Source organism: Saccharomyces eubayanus, chromosome XII (assembly GCF_001298625.1).
Source record: "Saccharomyces eubayanus strain FM1318 chromosome XII, whole genome shotgun sequence".
NCBI lineage: Eukaryota > Fungi > Ascomycota > Saccharomycetes > Saccharomycetales > Saccharomycetaceae > Saccharomyces > Saccharomyces eubayanus.
This window is the reverse complement of record NC_030971.1, coordinates 945,996-967,740: the sequence shown is the minus strand read 5'-3', so window position 1 is coordinate 967,740 and position 21,745 is coordinate 945,996. Positions and strand designations below refer to the sequence as shown.

Sequence of the window (21,745 nt, the reverse complement as noted above, 5' to 3'; positions counted from 1 at the left end):
AATTTTATATCGGTGCAACTTCTTGGTGAACTGTGGAGCAGTTAGCGAAAAGAAGCTGCAAAAGGACGATATCGAACGGTTGAGGATTATTCTGCCGTTTTGATGACAGCCGACTTGGAAAATAGAAACCTCTGTTTGGTTTAGTCTCACTTCTTTTGAACTAAACTARAAGCCAGATATATAAATAAGTATTTTTTGTTTTTGTTATGTAAATGAATCTAAGTTACCCATTAGTTATGTAAACGTTTTTCGTAAGAATGTAAATTATTGACACCACCTTCTAATTGAGCAGAAGCGGTTCTAAATTCAAATCTAACTTCACCTTTTTGGACGTTTTCTTTCAATAAAGTCAAAGATTTAGAGCCAATGTCTTGACAAGAATGTTGTAAACCATTGAACAAGTATGGAATAAATTTCTTGATGGAACCTTTGTCAACAACAGCACCAGAGACACCTTGTGCAACCAACACACTGTCTGATTCAGAAAAGTAACGAGAAGTGGATGCATTACCCTTATTACCGGTCTTTTGCATGGCATCAATGGAACCCATACCACGATAAGCCTTCAATCTTTTACCATCTTGGTAGAAATATTCACCTGGTGATTCGGTAGTACCGGCTAACATACCACCCATCATAACAGTAGAAGATCCAAGAGCCAGAGCCTTGGTGATGTGACCGATGTTTTGAACACCACCATCAGCCATACATGGAACGCCGAATTTGTTAGCAAATTCACAAACATTGTAAACGGCTGTACCTTGTGGTCTACCACAAGCCATAACTTCTTGAGTAATACAAATGGAACCGGAACCCATACCAATTCTCAAACCATCAGCACCGGCAGCAATCAAGTTGGCAGCTTGTTCTCTGGTCGCAACATTACCAGCAATGATTTCCAAATCTGGGAAAGTTTCTTTGATCCATTTGATCATGTTCAATTGGAAAATAGAGTTACCTTGAGAAGAGTCCAAGATAACAACATCTAAGCCAGCTTCGACTAATAAAGTCAATCTTTCCTTGTCAGCTTCGATGGTACCAATAGCAGCACCACATAGCAATTGCTTTGTGGTGGCAGACTTGGAAGCTAATGGGTAATTTTGGTTCTTCATCAAATCTGTTCTGGAAAGCATGGAAACTAAATGACCCTTGTCGTCAACGATCAATAGCTTACCCTTTTTGATGTTCTTCAAAATTTCATTACCTTGAGATAACGTAATACCTTGAGCGCCGGTAACAGGGTCCTTAGTCATAACATCTTGAACAAGCAGAGAGTTGTCTTCAATGAATTGGAAATCACGAGAAGTGATGATACCCATCAACTTACCGTTTCTTTTACCATCTTCTGTGACAGGGAATCCAGAAAACCCGAATTCCTCCTTCATAGCCTTGGCTTTGCCAACTGTGGTGGTTGGGGAAATTACTATAGGGTTGTTAATGAACCCATTTTCGTAGTTCTTAACTCTTCTAACCATGTCAGCTTGGTCCTCGGGAGTACAGTTATGGTGAATGAAACCGATACCACCCAATAGAGCCATAAAGATGGCCATTTCAGACTCTGTAACAGTGTCCATAGGAGAGGAAACAAAAGGAGTGTTCAATGTGATTCTCTTGGTTAACTTGGTTTGCAAGGTAACCTCAGAGGATGGGAAATTGACTAAACCTGGTAAGACCAAGAAATCGTTGTAGGTCAACCCACCTCTAATCTGGGAGTCCATCAATTCCTGGACAGACAAACCATCTAATCTTGGTAAGCTCTTGGCGAATTCCAAGGCAGTCTTGTAATCTCTAACAGCAGCCATTGTTTTTACGTGAATTCGGAGTTATTCGTTGCACTGATGTATTGATACTGATCTTAACCTGTAGTTGACTCTTTCTTTCGCTAGAATAAGAATGAGACGGGATGAGATGACGTGCGTATGTGAGTTAGAAAGTCTCTTTTAATTTACCTATATAAAAGATTACGAAGAAAAAGAAATAGAATCTAGAAAAGAAAGCTCCCAGTATACTAGGTGAAAATGCACAAGCCCACGAACCTGAACTGAAGAAACAAGGTTATCTACCGGCTAAACATCTCACCTTATTTCAAAAGGGCAAACTATTCAACTATTTATACATTTCTTTTCAATTTTTTCACAAAGTGAAAAATTTTTCAATTTTCGGAAAAAGAAACGTGTACGGCTTTGAAGGCCAATACTTATGTAATTAACCAGAGTTAAAAGCACCGTGGTATTCGAAAAGGCGATTATGACTTTAAGGGAAGCCCGCTTGATTGACGCAAGAGTAGGCAGTAAGTGTACTAGTGTGTAAAGAGTCGTAGTCTTTCCGGGTCTGCTTGTGCGTTCTTGCGGGATGTTTGAGACCCTAGCAGGGCCCGTGGGGATGGGTATGTTTCCCTGTCAAAATTTAAGGGCGTGCGTTTTGGCGTTTAGGTTTGTAATTAACAAAAGTAATAGTCTTTTTATACAGTAGATCTCATACAAGAACCACTGAAAAGAAGAAGCAATCTTGGGGCGATTAGAAAATTGCTAGGCAATCACAGGGTGGACAGTAAGGTGTGCATATTGACGGTTTTTACTGTTTTTTCTTATACATTCCCATCGAGAGTGTTCAAAGAGGTAACGAGGGGGAGAACTTGAGATGGAATTAAATCAGGTGTTAGAAAAGAAGGAAGAAATTTCACAGTACTTGGCCAGTCTGGTCGGGCTGCATGAGAAAGCGTTGTCTGACGTAGACTCTGCTTCCCAAGTTACAAACATCCGGAAAGACATCACCATTTGCCTTAATGATTTATGCAGAGTCAACGATCTCTTAGTATCCCATGATGGTCTCTTGAAGAGGGAGATTGCTTCATTGCTCCACGACAAGCAAGACCTACTAGACTTGAACAAGAGAGAGCGTCTTCTTTGGAAAGAACGGGAATCGTGGCATATCGAGCAAGAAGTAGATACCGCTCACGTAGACTATGTTATCGACAAGAACGCCATCATCTCCATTTCCTCGCATTACAGGACGTCACTAAACAAATATATCGAGTCAGTGGGGGCAGAAAATACAACCTTATCGTCTACGGCTGATCTGAATGACAAGATCGAAGACACACAGAACACGGACTCTTCCGCAGGTCAAATGCTATGCAATTACAAACTGCTGCAGTTATCTCATAGGCAAGCCAAATCGGAAATAACAAAACTAGAAAACTTATTAAGAGACTTCAAAAAGGATGACAAGTTCATCGAGCAGGAGCTGAAAAGTCAATCTGGACGAATACGCTCTGAAATCGGCAATATCGATTTCCATTTATCCAAGATCGAAGAGTCGAAGGTTCAACTAATGAAGAAGATAGGGTTCGAGTCACCTTTAACGCAGGAAAAATCACTATCAGAGAGGTTGTTCAACCTGAGATTGTCAGACACTGATGAGAATTACAATGAAAGGGTGACTATTAACAAAAAGAATTTTGTTCATATGAAAGACCTCATCGAATTGAAAATTGATGATTTGCAAGACCAATTAACCAAAAACAAAAACGAGTCTTCCGCGTTGGTAGCACAACGTGATTTATGGCTCGATTCTCAAAGAAAAGTGGCGGATTTGGAGAACGAACTGATAACTAAGCTCCGGAGTAGCGCAGGTTCTAAGTTATCGCCCAGTGGTATGACTGGTATGATCAAATCCACGATACAATACCTCAATGACCTTCTCGATTCATCCAATGAAAAACTCACGACAACTTTAATATCCAACGAAAGAGACGTACTCTTCAAAGCTTGTGAGGAGCTGAACACCCAAGGTACTTCGGCCCCTCAGGGCAATAGCAATGCAACACCTTCTCGACCTATTGACATACGAAAACACAGCAAAGACCCAAAGGAAAATTCAAGTCTAAGGCAGCCAACACATCCCCCATTCTTAGTGGCAAGCAAATCGCCCCCAAAAATTGGGATATCTGAGAGTATAATCAACACTAATAAAAACGGCGCCATATCAAAGAAAGTTGACTAAACAAACCGAAGCAGCCGAAGTAGCTAATGATGATAATCTAAATGATAAATTATATATTCATGTGATATTTCAATGCTTATTTTCTGATCAGAAAAATATGCATTTGCCATTAAAATAAGAAAAATAATACCGTTGCTACATCTGATATCTATATATGTAAGTAGAACTCCTATCAAATTTCTCTCATGAATCGTAAATGATTTATGATCTAGGTTTCCTTTTTTTGGGAATGAAAGGGCTAGATGATGTGTTTCGCCTAGAACTGTTGCGTACACCTGCAGGCACACTACCAGGAACCATTAAGGTTGGAGGTTGAGGTTGATGTTGAGGTTGATGTTGAGGTTGAGGCTGAGGTTGCGGATAAGAATCTATACTACATGCGTTTTCTGGACCAGTAGGGAAACTCACTTGCGGATGTGCAGACAATGACCCAAGAGATCCATGAGATCCCACAGGTGTTGTTGGATATTGGTTCTCGTTACCCCTATGCTGAGGTTGCCAACTATGTGATGCGTTCGATCCGGTCTGGTCAGGCTCGCCATAATCGGAGGCACTTAAAATACCTGGTGAATTACTCGTTGCATATGTCTTTGAATTTGCATGTCTTGAAACTGTGGGAGAGGGCTGAGACTGTTTAGGTTGTATAGTTTGCGGATCATCATATATACTCGCACTAAAAACTTGTTCATTAGGAGTTATTCTGTTACTATTATTCTTCGTTTCAACTTTCATCAATGAACTGGAAATGGAAGGTGTATAATCATCTTCATCATCTTCACCGTCACTCCCACTAACTGGAGGTGGCGAAGACGGTTTCGTTTCTTTTAGAGTTGTTTTCTTTTCCTTTAGTACAGAAGACAGACTTCTGGTTACTTTTACTTCAGGCTCCTCACTTCTCGGTATAATGCTAATATCATCTGAGAAACAAACATGCCTGTTCTTTTTCTTTTTATCGACTGCAGCTGTCGTCTTCGTACTGCCATTCACGTCAAGGGAACCTTTAGAAACTACTATATTGGCTACACTTGCACCACCAAAAATAGAAGATTTTTTCTTGGTACCAGATGATGCACTGGACAGTTCTCCCTTTTTTTCTTTTTTCTTTTTCTCATCAGTCTTTAGCTTTTTCTTATCTTTGCTCTTTTCTTTCTTCTTCTCCTTGTCCTTCTTCTTTTTCTTTAGAATTTTTTTTGTTTCATCACCTTCATCAACAATCTTTCTCTTCTTTGCTTCTTTATTAGATTCCGCGTCGGCAGTTCCTTTGGTTATATATTCCATAGGCAATTTGTAATCGTCTTCTTGTTCCGATAGTACAGGAACACTATATTTCTTCAAAAGGCTTTGGGCTCTATTATTTCTAGGATCTAGAAAGCCGGAGCAAGCATAGTCAAGACATTTTCTACGTTTTGCGTCTTCAATTAAATGCTTCCATAACTTACTTTTAGTTAAAGACTTTTGATGTCCTAAAACCCAAATGCTTGTCTTGGCTCTGGTTAAAGCGACATTCATACGACGAAAATCCTTTAGAAAACCAACACTAGATTTGGTGTCATCGGCACGAACACACGATATTAAAATGATTTCTTTTTCTTGACCTTGAAAACCGTCAATGGTATTGAAATCAATTGATTTGTTGATCATGCCACCAAAATAACGAGCAAATTCTCTTCGCATTCTTTGCATCTGTTCTCTATAAGGTGAAATTATACCAATTTTCCCCGTAAAATCAATTTTATTATCAAAGTTCCTGAAAAGAAAATCAATTAACTCAATAGCAACACGTACTTCCTCCATATTAGTATAAGACATAGTCTTAGAATTTTGCTCCTGTCTCCCGCTAATAATATCAAAAAACTTATATGGAGCTAACGGCTTGCACTCATGCCAAGGCCTCTTATTCAAAACATCCATACCAGGGCCGTCTTTTAACCGACCCTGGTAAAACTCTGATGAGGGGAACTTACTAATGGAAGGATGCATACGGTATTGAACATCCAATAAATATGGGGAGCTATTTTTCTCCATTCTAACAAATAGGGATTGGTTATATTTGAGGTTACTTGCAGCACCTGAAAGAACAGTTGGTGGTAACTGGTTTGGATCACCAACCATAATACAACGTTTCCCTCCATATCTTAGGGGGATGATAGCAGAAAGCTCAGTACATTGACACGCTTCATCTATAATGACCGTGTCAAAGGTAATACCCAAGGTGGCAAGAACGTCGTGGGCCGAACCAGATAATGTAGAACATATGATGTCACTAACAGCCAAAATATGGGCTTGCGCATTTCTTCTATCGAGTCCTCTATTCCTATAATTAACTGAATTTTTCTCACGCATTTCGTCTCTGTCACGACCAAGTTCATTAATAATCTTACTCAATTCTCTAATCTTAAGTTGTAATTTGCTGATGTCCTCAGTRGACATTGGACTTTCTGGATTACCACTTTCAGAATTTAATTTATCTCTCAATTCCCTTCTTTTCGAGACTGCGTTATTGAATTTGCGTTCTAAGTCCGGATCGCTTGTGATCTCATAGTTCCTTTCACCTATCCTTTTATCCACAAGTTCTTCCAAAGTCAAATCCTTGATTGCAACGTTCACAACGTCAGACCTCCCTACACGTACCAATTGAGGTTTGAATTGATGGCCCTGCTTATCATATACACCGCCTTTCAATCTAAGGCAGATTTCATCTACAGCTGCATTACTAGGTGCACAAATTAGAATTTTCTGCTTTTTTAGGAGTTGCTCAGTGCTCGATGAGTGGTTTTCTATCGGTGTCTTGATAACATTTGAAGGTGGCGCATTCTTTGTGGATAGGAAATAGCCAATAATACCCAATATAGTCTTTGTTTTACCGGTACCTGGCGGACCTTGAATTAAAGAAAAACCTTCCTTCGATACCGAGTTAACAATAGCGCCGGCTTGTGATGTGTTAAGCTTATAGCTTTTCTTAACCATCTCAATTTCGTCTGTACCAACGTTTACAGGAGGTGACGGTTTAGCATGTAGAATTTGGCCGACCAAGTTGTAATATTCCAGTCCCTCTAGTGTTGAATACTCTCTTTCAACAGTTGTCATTTGCATAACCTTGACACAATGTATCTCTGACCTTAATGTTAAAAATTTACTGAAGGAGTGATTTCTATGAATCCTCAATGTGACATCAACGTTTCCACCTTTGGTGTTCTTCAGTGTTCTAACCTTTGCTAAACATGTGTTTTGTGCTCTTTTAAAATCTTCACTAGTTAGCCTTTTTCCTTGTCTAAAATCGGTCAAGAACGCCATTACAATTAAATCGGACTCAGATATACCGCAATCTTGTAAAACCTGTTTGGTTACAGAGGCATAGACATCATAGAAATCAGAAACGGCTGTCCGATTTCCTACGATAATACTGAAAGGTTTATAATCCTCTCTATCACGTGAAGAACATAGACCTTGCCAAGATTCTAAAAGCAATAAAGGCCTCATAGTCCTTTGGTAATCCACCGGAGAATTGAAAGAATCCTTTACGTCAAAATAATTCTCTATAGGCTCATCATCTGGGTATTCACTATTTCTAGTATAATCCCACTGTAATATAGTCTCATACAAGGGATTCATATCAACATTTAATCTCTTTCTCATATACTCAAGTTCTTGTTTGGCTAATTCTGCCGCACTTTGCTTCTTCACCACTTTTCCATTTATATCAACAGTTTGTATTCCCTTACCCTTTGCCTTGGCAACAGCAAAAAGCTCTCGAGCGCTTTCTATATCGTTGTCACTTTCCTCACTACTACTGTCATTTTTACTACTCAAACCTCTGCTCTTGGTATGGAAAGCCGGTGCACTAGGCGGATGAATAACCCTGTTATTTAATAATTGCATTCTTGCCAATTCCATTTTTGATAGAGGCTTGACTGGTTTCGTACGCTGCAAATTGACATTAGTCGATGGCTGAAACGTGCCAAAAGACGTTATTTTGGGTTGAGCAACCCTAGGTCTTCCAGTGATTGAAGAAGATAGAGCCTTTCTTTGCAAATAGTCAGCTCTTGATTCTGCAGAAGAGCCAGAAACAACTGAAGGCGAAGAAGGTGGTAAGGATGGAGATGCTGACGCCGAATCCGTGAGGTCTATCACTTTTCCCAGCCTCGAAAGCTCCTTTTCCTTTCTGTAGCTTTCAGCTTCTGTAGCAACTTGTTCGGTAAGCGCTTTATTGAATATTTTCGCTTTTTGCAGAATCTCAGTTGCTTGTTGTTCCGTCAATTTATTCGAGAATTTTTTTGCTTTTGAGGCATATTTAGCCATCATCTCTACTAATGAATCTTCAACCTTTACATGCTTTTCACGCGCTAAATCCGACGTGCTTATAATTAACCTGACACAAGATTCCAAAAGTACTTCGTCACTTAGCCTTAGCCAATATAACATATTTTTGAAGGTTTCCAGGACGTTGAGTAATAAATTTTTGTCTTGACCCTGAAGAATATCTGAAAATTCTCTAAAAGAGTCCACCAGTGAGCGACTCAAGTCTAATGTATCCTTTGTAAAATTTTCCAGTTCAGAATAGTCATATTTAGAAGCCCATTTTAGAGTGAACTTATAAATTGTATCCAAAAATGACCAGCATAGTTCCCAAAACCTCAAAAATTCTCCTTCAGTGCTTTCGCGTTTCAACGTTTGATAATTAGCAAATACACCAGAAATTGGGTCAACGAAAGCACTCACCACATCCATCAGCACGCGAACAGCACGTGGACAAGGCTCATAAAATTCACAATTGATCAACCTTTGTAACATCACGTTTATATTCCCCAAATTAACAGTCAAATTATTATTCAAGATTGCTAGAATCCCTTCTAATCTACCTTCAACATCAAAAGTATTGTATAATATATTTGTAGCCGCTTGATACAGGTGCCTATCAGAGGAAAATATACAGGACCAGAACCCCTGTGAAGCATCTTTATCAGAAAGAATCTTTGACAATTGATCAGGCAAGATATCCGCAAATTTTTCAATTAACCTTGTTGATAAAAGGAGAAACTTTTGATTCAACGCGTTGTGTGCTTTGGCTACGGGGGTGTTCGCTGGTACTATTAGAAGACCGTTGATATTCTTCAAAGAAATTAACAGTTGTTTTGCCAATAATGGACCGTCATGAAATGATCTCAGGTCAATTTTATTTGTAACGTTTTCTAAAACGTTAGTCGAAATTGGAATTTCACTGATTGTTTTTCCTGAATAAAGCTTGAACGTTCGATGGCATAATAACAGTATATCAAAATCAATACATTCAGCCAACACCATCATTGTGGAAGTGGCCACTGATGCAGACGCAGGCCCCAGCCCTGGGTAAAACTCATTAGGATTTGAAGCAGATCTTATTATTATATCCTGAATCAAGGGATTGTTAAGCAATGCTCTGGAATCTGTCTTAGTCAATAGCACTGTCTCAAATTCATCGTTTTTATAAAGCATTGCTCTTTCATTCTCTTTAATAGCAAGTACCGCTCTCAGCAAGGCAGTCGATGAATTCATTAAACATGCCTTGGGAATGGATTTTAAGGACGGATAATTTGCGATAACTCGTAAAAATGCCATTGAGACTTTTCTAACCATTTGGATCCGTTTGGACGGAGTTAATGCATGATAAAATGGCAGGGTCCAAGAAAGCAAATCAGTCACTGAGCCAGTGAGTTGAAAGTAGATTTCTGTTTGGTGTTCGACTATTGGATTATCTTGGATCCTAACTAATTTGACCGGGAATGAATCTCTGTTGAATATTATATCCAAAATGCTGTGGAAAGTGAAGGGCTCAATTTTAGACCAAAATTCGGGCCCAAATTTATTTAAGAACATCGTTAGTGCTCTCAATAGAAAGTCCAAAGGCTTGTCGTGATAAGATTTGCTCAAATGATTGTACCACATCTTATAAATTGGCTCTAATGGGAACTTGAATGATTTTTTCAACGATTCCGCATTCTTTGGGACTTGGAAATACTCTACAAAGACGTCTTTGTCAAATAAATTGAAGACTGGTAATAATCTTGACCAAAATTGGGAAACAACGACCTCTGTCCAGTTTGCTGGATTTTGTAAGAATAAGATATGAATATAAACTTCCTCGATAATGTCCGGTGTCAAACTAGACACGTTTATATGGAAGTCTCTTGAGTACAAATCCATTAAAAAGGCTTGTGACCACTCGTTTTCCTCTTTCGAGCCTTCGCACCAACAATATATGACACCTGATATAAATGTTTTTATACTTGAAGGGTTTGTAACGTCCAGCAACCGATGCTTTGTATTGTAGAAAAATTTGAAAATAGCCTCAAAGGTGGCTTTGAGGTCCTTGTTAAGCCTCAACATATGTGGGTTGCAAAGACATTCATACATCGCAATTTCGATTTCCTTCGTAATATTGATACCTGTATTATCGTTGACCGAAATATTCCTTAGAATAGGAAACACTGCCTCTACTCTCCATTGGCAAACTATATCATTGAATTTAGCGACGTGCTCATGCGGAACATGTCTCTGAATAGCAAAATGTTGAAGCATTTTACACTTACCTCTTGCAAAATTCAATATACATTTGTCACAGACGGAGAGAATTGGATCGAAATGATTTTTCAGCCATGTGGCGGTAGCTTCTTCATTAAATGAGAAGATAGTCAAGGAGAAAATGGATATTGGCTCTAGAATGGGATCGCAAAATAAATGGGTACCTTTGGGAACTTCTGCTAAAACTTGTAACAGTTCCCCTAATAATTTTGCCTCTTGAATATTTGGATTTGTACCTTGGTAAACCTGTTCAATCTGAGGAATATAAGACTGTGCCTTAGTATAGACACTAGCTAGCTGTACATTGGTGTTAGACGCAACATCCTTGTTATCATTATCAGGATTTATGGAACTCATTTAAAATTAACAGATGCGCTTTTTATATATATAGAGATAGATGACATACAGAGATGAAAGAGAAAAATAGTGACAAAGTAGAAATTTAGTAGGGATGAAAAATAAGATAAAACGGCGTAAAGCTTCTTTCCTATCAAAAATCAATGATTGGTTATTCGTTTCGATAGAGCTTCGTCTAAATCTTTCCAGTAACTTTATATGCAGGAAAGATGACCTACGCTTGAGAGGGAAGCAATGCTGGAGACTTTATAATAACGGGAATGTAGTTATGAAAATTTAACTTTTCAAACAACGACTCAATCAACTACCTTTCGCTGTAAATTCTGATCTCATCAACTTCTGACTTCTAGGTATTTTTCCAAGATACTAAAAATGCGAAGCAAAAAAAAAATACAAATAAAAAAAATTTAATTCAGGGTTACCTAATATTGTTGACGCGTTTAATAAAGGCTATGGCTTGTTACTTTATATTGCAAGAACTTAATATGCATTGGACAATGGCACTTCCTCAATGTATCTATAACATTCAATCACCCTCAAAGACACTTTATTTTATTTATTTATTTTGTTATTGAGCAGAAGGTTCACTTGCTGTGATAGTTTATCAACATCACCATCTTGCGTATATTTTATAAACAAAACTACAATTAATCAACATACACAAAAATTGTTTGACTTTGCTTTATCATTAAAAAGACATCCGATTGTTTTCATTTGGACAATTCGCTAATCCTTTGTTCCAATTTTAACAAACGTTCATCCTTGTCAAGGTTGGCTTTCATTAGTTTATCAATTACATCTTCCAATTGCAGAACCAATGTGGACAACTTTTCAACAGATTGCTTTAAGCCTAACGACTTGGTAGAAGCCTTAGCTGCTGAAGAAGATTCCTTGGTACTGGCCGTGGTAGCGGTAATAGTCGTGGTAGTCGAAGATGAAGGAGCCGGAGAGTTTTCATTCTCTGCGGTCTTTTCTTCTTGGTTTCTATCTGTGGCAATTGATACCGGTGCTGGTTCTGCTACCTTTGGAGATTCTACCTTAACTGGGTTCTCCTTTTTAGTTTCAGTTGGGGTAATAACAGTTTCGATTTTAACAGGAGCTGGCTCATCATCAGCTTCTTCCCACCCGGAAGTATCTCTGGATGGATCTTCTGCGCGATTGACTTCATCAATATCAGAGGACTTTTTTAGCAGCTTGTTAATCGACGTATCCTCTTTCAACACATGGTTAATCGTAGGGGAAGATGAGAAGGTAGAACTTGGTGGTGTAGGAGCTTCTTGCTTCTCTTCTTTTTTGATTTCCTCAAGTGGCTTCTCCTCTTTCTTAACGGACTTTGCTTCTTTAACTTTGGGATCCTCTGCTTGGGTAGATGCCTCTTCAGGCTTTTTAGCTTCGTGGAAACTTGGAACAGAACCATCATAGATGGATCTCATGCTAACAAGTATTGGACCCTCCACGGATTTACCAGAAAACCACTCATCGGCGGTTAAAGCTGGCTTATCCGATGGTGCGTCTGGATAGATATCCTCTTGGAACTCTTCTGCTCTTCTTGGAACGAAGAATGAAATTGGTTCGATACGTTGATCAACGACGGTTTTAAAACCCMTAAAGATTTCGTTTTCTTTGACATTTACCATTCTCTTAGGAACCACAGCAAACCCTCTCTGTGCTTCCGTCGACTGGAATTCAGACAATTCAAACAGTTCATCGTTTTGGAATTCGTAATATCGAATATTACCATCACCTTTACCTACCAAGTAAAGTATCTTATTACCATCGTCATAAAAAGGCATTAAGATACCTGATGATTGGTCAACGGTATAAAAACCACCCAGATCTCCCTTTTCGAGATTGAAGGCATCCCAGATACCTATTTGACGATCACTCAGTTTAGAAAAACCAGTGGTAGCCAATCTGTCAGAGTTTCCTAACCATACGACCCTTTGGTTTTTTGCACCAGTATGTGCAGGCCCTTCACTGACAATTTTTTCATCTCTGATATTCCAGACTCTCAATTTCTTATCTCGGGCCACTGTGGCTAGGTGATTACCATCGTACGAAAATGACATGGATGTTACCATATCAGGGTGTTTCAAAGTGATCAGGTCCTTCCCAGCTTCCACATCCCATAGCTTGACAGTGTAGTCACCTGAGGAAGATGCCAATACATTCTTGGCGACAGGGTGATAAAGAACATGTCCAACTTTTCTTGCATGACCAGTTAAAAACTTCACAGGCTTGATATCAATTGGGTCCCCATTTTCGTCTACATGGTCATGAAACTTGTAGTTTTCCGGGACATCCCAGATACCAATCTTAGAATCATCAGAACCGGAAGCAATTCTACGATCATTAAATGGATCAAAATCCGTATCCAGGACTTGCGCGGTGTGGCCTCTGAATAAAGGCACTTGGTCTGGGGCCTTGCCCACTTCTCCAATTGGAATAACAGCAAAGGCACCGCCTCCGGAAGCGTTCCAGTTCACCGCAATATATTTACCATTGGTTTTCAGCAAGTTAGAGTCCCAAGCATTATTCGTAACCTTAAGTTTTTCGTATTGCAATTCCTTTTTGACTGCCTGACCAAAAACGTGTCTATACTTAGATGCACGTACAAATTTCCCACTCATCTTGTGTCTTTACCTGAGGTATATGATTTGTTGTTTACTCTTATAAAATAGGTGTTTATGCTTAGTTTCTTCGAGATTTACCAAGTTGAAAATAGCATCACCTGTTTTTAGCTTCTGGCCAAAAGTGAAATATCACGCGTAACGGCATCATGAATAGTATGACGGATGGTATATATGCATTTAAAAGATATATGAAGTATTATTTACTTGCACTAACGCTTGTAATTATATGTAAAGATATAATGTTTTGTTCTAGAACGGCAGAGAGTGGTCTTTTGGACTTTTTTATTGGGATGAAAACTCAAGGTAGATGATACTATGACACGCTAGCCGAGAGCTTGATGGTTACTGCTGAATAGCATGACCTTCCCCTTTTTCTTCTTGGCCTTTCTGCCATTACTAGTGGGTGGAGAATCGGTAGAATCTGTGGCATCCGGAACGTCTTCTTGCCTCATCCGCTGCAGTAACATGTCTTGAAATTCCTTGTTTTCCTTTGAAGCCCTTTCATCTTCTGTCACTGCAATTGACGTTCCCCAAATTGTTCTTTCCGTATGGGAAGGCTTTTTCTTTGAAGGGACAGAGGAAACCTTTTCTTGTGACCCCAGAACGGAATATCCTAATGAATTTAAGGGGATTGGTGAATTCATAATGGAATCGTAATTGGTAGCCATCTGTACAGAATCTTCAAACTTAAGCGGGTTTCCATTTTCCTTCCTGTAAAACTCAGCATGTTCTTGCTCCAGTTTTTTTTCATACAGTTTCTTTTCCTTGTCTTCTTTTTGCTTTTTCATCGTGAACTTTCTTCGACGTTGTTTTAATTCATGAGCGAACTGTTCATAAATTTCTCTAGGGATGAACTGTATTTTACGCCAGTCTAAATCTACAAGAGCAATCTCAGTACCTATTGGAAGATGGCCAATGTACTTGTAGCGGCGAATCAACTGTTCAGTAACCACTGTGTCGTAATGTATGTTCTCAATTGTTGTTTCGATATTCTCTGGAAATTTGGAATATTGGTGAAAAATAGTCAGCAGAATTTTTACATCTAATGGAGATAAATAGTATTTTGTAGATGATGCCACCAAAGTCTGATAAAAGAAATAAGCAGATGTATCATCGTACTTACTCAAAATATCATCATCGAAATGGAAATTTGCCAAGCCGTCGTTAATATCGTTAGAAGCTGGGTTTGACTCAGTAGTTGCTGCTAGTAAAGTCGAGATCTGGTCATTGATGTTTTCAACAGACCGCTTAACGAATTTTCCACTATCATTATAAATGGCCTTGTCAATCTCGTATTGCTCTTGGATAGCATCAATATCCCTTTGATAAAGCTCTAAAGAATACGATACATCACATTTCATGATGTGCGCGTAATGTTTAATCGATCCTAAACTTGCAGGAGGGAAATCGCCACATTTTAGCGGATCCAGGTGTAGTTCCACTGGTAAAGGTAATAGCGAACCGTGCGGCTTGCACATCAACTGTAGGTTTACGGTGGCACCGGGTTCAGGTCTATTGTGCAGCCTGGCGACATCAAATCTATCCTCATACAAAACAGGTTTTACTCTCTTAGGGCCAATAATACTTCCGCAAAGAGGGCATTCTTTATATTTCTTTTTCTTTGTATATCCAGTTTCTTTATTTTTGATGGTTTCTTCGATGGAAAAAAAGTTCAAAAGACAGCTTAGACAAAAAATGTGACCACAGGTAACCATCCTTGGAGCTACCGGTTCTTCGCTGAGGCAAATAGAACAATTCTGACCCTTTGGTACTATGACTCTGAGAATCTTTTCTTGATCCACAGGAATGTTGGGATCATTGCTTTGTTCTGGGTAGTCAAAACGATCATCCACTAAAAGACGATAGTTTACGTTGACAAACGAGTCACCATGTAGGTGCACGTGCTCTTCACGTCTTCTAGTCGGTTTCTTATTAGTGGAAGAACTGTTCCTTTCTCTTTCGACCTCAGGCAGTTGGAAGTTTAATAAATGGTTAATCGAAACTTGCGTTCTCCTGCCTCTTAGTTTGAAGTTACCACCGAGAATTTCCTCCTGTATAGATAAATCTATATCTTGATCATTTATATCAGTAGAAGTCTCCTTATAAGGCGCTCTTAGTTTGTGCTGCTTATTGTTCTGCTTACGACCTTGTCCATGATAATTATGTGCGTTATCTCTTCCATTGGGTACCTTATTCCCAGATTTCTTTCTACTTGCAACATTTCTCTTAGTGTTTGGAACTCCTGGTTTATTATTGTTATTGGTAGCGTTCAATGCGTCCATTTCAGTACTAACACTGCCACCACCTGCCTTCTTCTGCATATCCAGTTCGACCATCAGAGATTGTGAAAATTACTAGCAAAAGTCCGCGACTATATCCCTCTATACCAGTGCACTGCAATCCACATCAAAAGGTGATCTAAGATATTGATCCTCCTTCCACACGTGGCTTCTCAAGAGTCCTTCTTTATTAAGGTTTGCTTCATCACCTTTTTTTTAGAACGGTCATGAACGAGCACTTTTCACATTATTAATAATTAAAAAATAAATGCAAGACGCTTTAGGGCGTGAATAACAATGCCGATACAAAGGAAGTTAAGCACACAATAAGCCTGCTCGCTTTGATTAATATATAGAATTTATATTTACTGTACATATTCTTCTACTCATCCGGAAGACAACGATCCATGCGAGATATGCTTCTTATGATATGTTGTAGCGAGTAAGGTATGCACATCAAGAGATGGGCAAAACTACAATAAAAGGGCTCATTGAGCTGCCCCCTGCGGCCCAGATCGCAGCAACTAACTATTTTGGCGGCCAGATGGTTCACGTCTACCACAGGGGCAAAAAATTGATGCGGCGGGTCGAATCCTCCAAACATCGCTGTGTTCAGTTGGCCTGGTGTCACTAATAGTGTCCTGATATTCGTTACGCCTTCGTTTTGTAATTCAAAGCTGTACGATTGGTGGAAGGCTATCAAGGCCGCTTTGCTCGCTGCATAGCCTGCTACTTTGGCCGGCGTTAGTATCCCCAGAGTACTTGCGATGTTGACAATATAACACTGTCTCGTAGAGTGTTTGCTTGGTGCCAGTTCTTGAACAAAACGGACGGGCGCCAATGCGTTGATTGCGAATAGTTTGACAAGATCGTCTCGTTCCATGCAATTGAAATCAGCGAACTTTGCTCTTACTCCAGCGTTATTCACAATAAATCGGATTTCATCTTTATACTTTCTTTTCAATAAATGAAGTAAAGATGTGACTTCACGCTCATCGCTTAGATCACAAATTAGGTCCTTTACACGCGAGTTCTGTAACAATGACGGGCATATGTCGACATTCAAGATGGTCAGGTCGCTATAGTCTCGAAGGAGCTGGGATACTATAGCTTGTCCAAGTCCTTTACTTCCTCCGGTGACAATAACAATGCAATTTTTAAATTCATGAAGGCCCTTCCAACTGCTGTGTCCCGATCGTTTTATATAGGAATTAGTAACGAGGAAAAGGTTTACCAGTACTGTGTAAAGTATTATATACAGGTTTATCGACTCATTTAGAGAACTAAGCTTAACTCATGTTGTTAGTACGCAATTTGCCATTTTTAATATGTCATCCGAATACATACTGCCTGAATAAAATGGATACTAGAAGTGGGCAACGCAATAGCGGTAACACCACCCAATGGCACAAGCCGTCTATATCCATTACAAGTACCCCACATCTCTCTAGCTGGGTCATATTTATTATGTTAATATATCCATCTAGTCAGTGCTTATAAAAGCACTACGTGGTATTTCGGTAAGAGATTGCTAAGGGTAACTTCTAAAGAGTTTTGTATTGGCGAAGACAATAGTAGTGAGTATAACACTGTCGTAAGCATAATTATCATGTTAGGTTCTTACATATATTGTTACAACGATAGTTGCCATTCTGAATGTCTATATTATGTTATATTATTTGTGATCTAGGATGGTTACAGGGTTACACGCAACCAACAGCTGTCTGTTAAGTATGTTTGGATGACTCAAGACAAGGATTGTCTTTTCTTTTGTTTCTGAACTAGCTAGCTTTATCTTTTTGCCTTTGATTATTTGGATAGGAGCTAGTTCGCCCAGGTTTTGATGGATATTTTTCAGGTCGTATATTTGTATTAAATTGTCGCCAACGAGAATCAAATGGTTCTCATGAAAACTTGCGCCAGTGCAACAAAAATCCAACAGTAGAATGTCCTTTCTCCAATCTGACATTTCACCGTAGCAGTTTATCTTAACTACAGCTTCGTCGTATACCAACAGGAAAAATTTGGATTGCGAGATTTGGAAAAAATTCACTGGTATAGCTTTACAAGTAGCAATATCCTTTTTGGCTTCTTCGGTAAGTGATTCTTTAGATGTGCGTTTCTTCGAGTCCATCACGTTTTTGAACGGTAGATTATTCAGGTGGGGATGCCTTAAGTGTGCCATCATCTCCTTGTCGTTCAAAAAAGATGGCAAAACTATCCCGTTATCTTCGAACGAATCTTGATAAAGTATGACTGTTTTCTTCGTACAAACTGCAAAACTTTTCCTCAATATCGTAATATCTTCGATTTCATTGTTTAGAATGTTGTTACTTGAACTAGGAAGCTTGTACTCCTTGTAGAATTTAAAATACTTCACTTTGTTTGTTAATTGATCAAACTCGGGTGTCAATATAACTATTTTCCCCTTTCTCTCAAAAAACAGATGCTTGGAATTACCGAAATCATCAGCGAGTTTGAAAAATCGTACCTTATCTTTGATTACTATTCCCACAATACAACTTTTATCCGGAGAATCTTCTTTAATATAGGAGCTTAGCAGATTCGAGATGCTAAAGTAGCACAGTCTTTTGCTATCCAAAACGAACAAAAGCCCCAATTTAATACTGGCTTCCATTCTTTTGACATCATTCGTCTCCAATATTTTCACAAATCCGTGATTATAGTCGTCTCTACATTTTATAAAGACACCGTCGATAGTAGCTACGAGTAGGTAGACTTTACCTTCATATTTGACATCTTCACAACACATTATCCTTGTAGTCTTACTCCACGAACATGGATCCTCGTCTATTTTTTGGGCATACCTTTTCAATGCTACATCGATTTCAGAGCCTTCTGGAGCTACAGGTAAATTTACTGGCGCGTCCTTGTCAAAATATCCAAATTCAGAACTTAACACAGTAAACTCAAACGGATTCACCTCATGCTTTTCAGAATTTTTCTTAAATGACTCCATGATAGCACCGACCCATTGGCTAAGTTCCTCTGCAGTAGTTGTATAGAATTTAAAAGATTCGCCTGTAGCAGTATTTCTGATTTTGAATGTGAATTCATTAATATTTGGGTTCGCGTTAGAAATTTCAGTGCTACTCGTTTTTTTGTCTCCGTATGCTGTTGATACATGATTTCCAGAGCTTCTGAGTAAAGGCCTCATTGAACTAATGGGTGTCGAAAACGAATGTATAGGTGATTTGTGTTCTCTTTGAGAGTAACTCCTCGTGGGCAGTGTATTGTCTTCCGCAATTCTTCTTTTCTCGAGACTTAGGTAATCTATGGGGATCGGTCTCTCGATAAGTTTATATCTTTGAGATTCGCCTTTATTTATTTCTTCCGTAATTAGTAAGCAATTGTCCAGTAATGCAATATACACAGGAGTTGGATCCAGCCATAGTTCCCTCTTTTTGTAAACTGTTCCGGACAGTATCAATTTTCTTTCAGGATAAGTTAATCCAAGGGCTAACTTGTCCTGAATAGCATCACCTTCACCAGTATTAGAACCACCTCCAACGTTTACATAACTTGCTGCATTACTACTATTAGTGCTCAATACTAACTGTTTTGAGAATCTCACTAATTTTCTGTGGTCAATCGCCAATCCGTGAACTTGATTTACTTCAAAGTTCAAATTTTCTACATCTTTAATGACTATTTTGAGATATTCATAATCCTCCATAGAAGGGTCTGTATTTTTCAGTATCGAACGTAAAGTCACGGGCATATTCTGTAAAGATTTGAAAAACCCACCGAAAAAAATCACGTCGTGATACATCTTAGATCTTGTAATTTCAACAGAATTGTCGATATTTTTAAGCCATGCAACAAATCTTGTCTTGTTTTTTTTCTCCCATGTTATAATTTCGTGAACGGTTGCCATAGCCTTCGCATAATCCAAATATATATCCTTGGCTTCAGCGCACCATTTTGAATAGATTTTCCCGATACCATCAATAAACTTACCTCTTGTTTTCAGCTTCCAGAAAATTGGTGTCAACAGAAATTCAGTATGTAACTGTATCAGAGGCTCAAAGATATCAAATGCCAAAGATTTGAACTCAGGCTCATCTGGAAGTAAAGTCGTGTCGAACCGTTTCCCATAGATTTCCACGGCTGCGGTAGCCATATTCAAAGATCTCTCTTCTAAAATGATCAGGTCAAAGATGAAACTCTGTCGCTGAACTTCACGTGGATTGATTTCCGCCAAATCTTCAGGTGTCAAATGCCAGTATTCCGTCCAAAGTCCGACGGATTTATTTATAATTTCAGAAATTTTTATTTCCTTTCTAAAATCCGAGATTTGTCCATATGTACAGACGTTAGAATAACAGATTGAAGAATTGGTAGGCCCATAGGTGTTATCAATGAACGAATAGCACGGTAGTAACTCTGTGAAGACACCAGTGACATCCAGGCCAGCTACTACCACGGCTATCTCTTCATCATTGATTATATCAAATCTTACCGCTTCTTGTGCAATAAGAGAAGCCATGATATTATCGACATTAGAGTCTATTGTATCTTGATCAAAATTCTTGGGCATCTGGAACTCTAACAGTAACTGGACTATTTGGAAGAGGTCGATTTTCGTGAACACACATTCGTTAAACCATTCAAAATAGACTTTTAGAATCCACTCGTAGATACCGGATAGTTTGTGAACATTGTCACATTGGTAAAGTTTGTGTTCGTCTATTGATTGGATAGAAAATGGTTGTGTTGGGGCAGTAATGCTGGGTGCTAGCTCCAACGGTTTGGCGCCCAGTAAGGAGTTGAAACTACTTTGCCTTGCATTCGAATTATTAAAAGTATAATCTGAATCCGAGTAAACACTTTCTAAACTCTCTGATACTCTGCTATGTCCGCTAATGTTTCTGGAGGTTGATAAAGGTGGTGGTGGCTTGGTGAAAAATTCTGAATCTTCATCGTTAAAGGGGGATAGCAAAAGGGTGGTAGAGGAAGGAATGGGGGGCAAAGCTTTCTCTCTTTCATGATGCCGAGGATTAAATTCGTCAGAAAACCGATTCTGGCATTTGATACTATCTGTTGGAGATTTCATAGAAAGTGAACTAAAGTCATTGACAAATGGTGATTTTAAGGTTGTGGAATGGTTAGACGTGTCGTCTATGTAATCTCGTACTTCTGGATCCCCTACAAAAGGTAACCTACTGGGTGGTCTTTCTCTGGACCAAGATCCAGGAGAAGCCATGGGTGAGCCTAAGAGTAATGTTTCATTGGTATGTAAAAGCGGTGGTGGTCGCCTTTCTTTCATATGTTTAGCTGATTTGGGTGTAGATTCTGTCGAACTTGTAACGTTCCCTCTTATATGATGTTTAGACGCAAAAGTAAAAGCTTGAGGGATCGGGCTTGGATATTGCTGATTGTCACTGATTGGTGTCCAGCCAATTGAGACGTTATCTGTTCCGTTATCAGAATCATCTAAAAAGGAGTTTCTTGTGTTCAAAGGTGGCAGTTTTGGTAATTCAATACTGTTACGCCGATTCTCGTGGCGGCTAACTCGTTTCTGCGGTGTTCTCTCAAGAGGAGACCCTTTATTATATCGATACATGTATATCTTGTTTTGGTCTCTATGCTTTTCGTTTTATTTATTGCTATTGGAGGTAAGCTATTATTCAATTGCACATCACAGTGACCGAAGCGGAGAATATAGGGACACTGAAGGCCTTCAGCAATAATCTGATCGTAATACTAATGCAACTAATAGAGCTCACACGCGCTGATTAAATTTTTGAGGCATTGCTCCATCTAAACGATGTGCTAATGTTTTCTCTAAATAATCGCTGTTGCGGCCTAAGCGACGATCCAACAGACAATAAAAAATAACAATTAACCAGAAGTATATAAGACAGCTGCAGATATCTGCAAATAAGCATA

At 39.0% G+C, this 21,745-nt stretch overlaps 6 protein-coding genes across 6 annotated transcripts; 1 reads left to right on the top strand and 5 right to left on the bottom strand.

Moving 5' to 3' along the window:
- Positions 1-230: 230 nt before the first annotated feature.
- On the bottom strand, positions 231-1,802 carry IMD3 (IMP dehydrogenase IMD3; the record flags this gene model as incomplete). The annotated part of the gene is made up of 1 exon (XM_018366976.1): positions 231-1,802. One exon carries the CDS (start codon positions 1,800-1,802, stop codon positions 231-233), a length of 1,572 nt encoding a protein of 523 aa, XP_018220815.1.
- Positions 1,803-2,640: 838 nt separating this feature from the next.
- Positions 2,641-4,005, top strand: ATG23 (Atg23p; the record flags this gene model as incomplete). Its single annotated transcript, XM_018366975.1, has 1 exon — positions 2,641-4,005. One exon carries the CDS (start codon positions 2,641-2,643, stop codon positions 4,003-4,005), a length of 1,365 nt encoding a protein of 454 aa, XP_018220814.1.
- A 201-nt stretch (positions 4,006-4,206) lies between these two features.
- SEN1 (DNA/RNA helicase SEN1) lies at positions 4,207-10,920 on the bottom strand (the record flags this gene model as incomplete). Its single annotated transcript, XM_018366974.1, has 1 exon — positions 4,207-10,920. The coding sequence occupies one exon, from the start codon at positions 10,918-10,920 to the stop codon at positions 4,207-4,209; it is 6,714 nt and encodes a 2,237-aa protein (XP_018220813.1).
- Positions 10,921-11,630: 710 nt separating this feature from the next.
- Positions 11,631-13,550, bottom strand: CRN1 (coronin; the record flags this gene model as incomplete). Its single annotated transcript, XM_018366973.1, has 1 exon — positions 11,631-13,550. One exon carries the CDS (start codon positions 13,548-13,550, stop codon positions 11,631-11,633), a length of 1,920 nt encoding a protein of 639 aa, XP_018220812.1.
- Positions 13,551-13,876: 326 nt separating this feature from the next.
- MAG2 (RING-type E3 ubiquitin transferase MAG2) lies at positions 13,877-15,889 on the bottom strand (the record flags this gene model as incomplete). Its single annotated transcript, XM_018366972.1, has 1 exon — positions 13,877-15,889. The coding sequence occupies one exon, from the start codon at positions 15,887-15,889 to the stop codon at positions 13,877-13,879; it is 2,013 nt and encodes a 670-aa protein (XP_018220811.1).
- A 1,618-nt stretch (positions 15,890-17,507) lies between these two features.
- On the bottom strand, positions 17,508-21,419 carry TUS1 (Rho family guanine nucleotide exchange factor TUS1; the record flags this gene model as incomplete). Its single annotated transcript, XM_018366971.1, has 1 exon — positions 17,508-21,419. One exon carries the CDS (start codon positions 21,417-21,419, stop codon positions 17,508-17,510), a length of 3,912 nt encoding a protein of 1,303 aa, XP_018220810.1.
- Between the last annotated feature and the right edge of the window lie 326 nt (positions 21,420-21,745).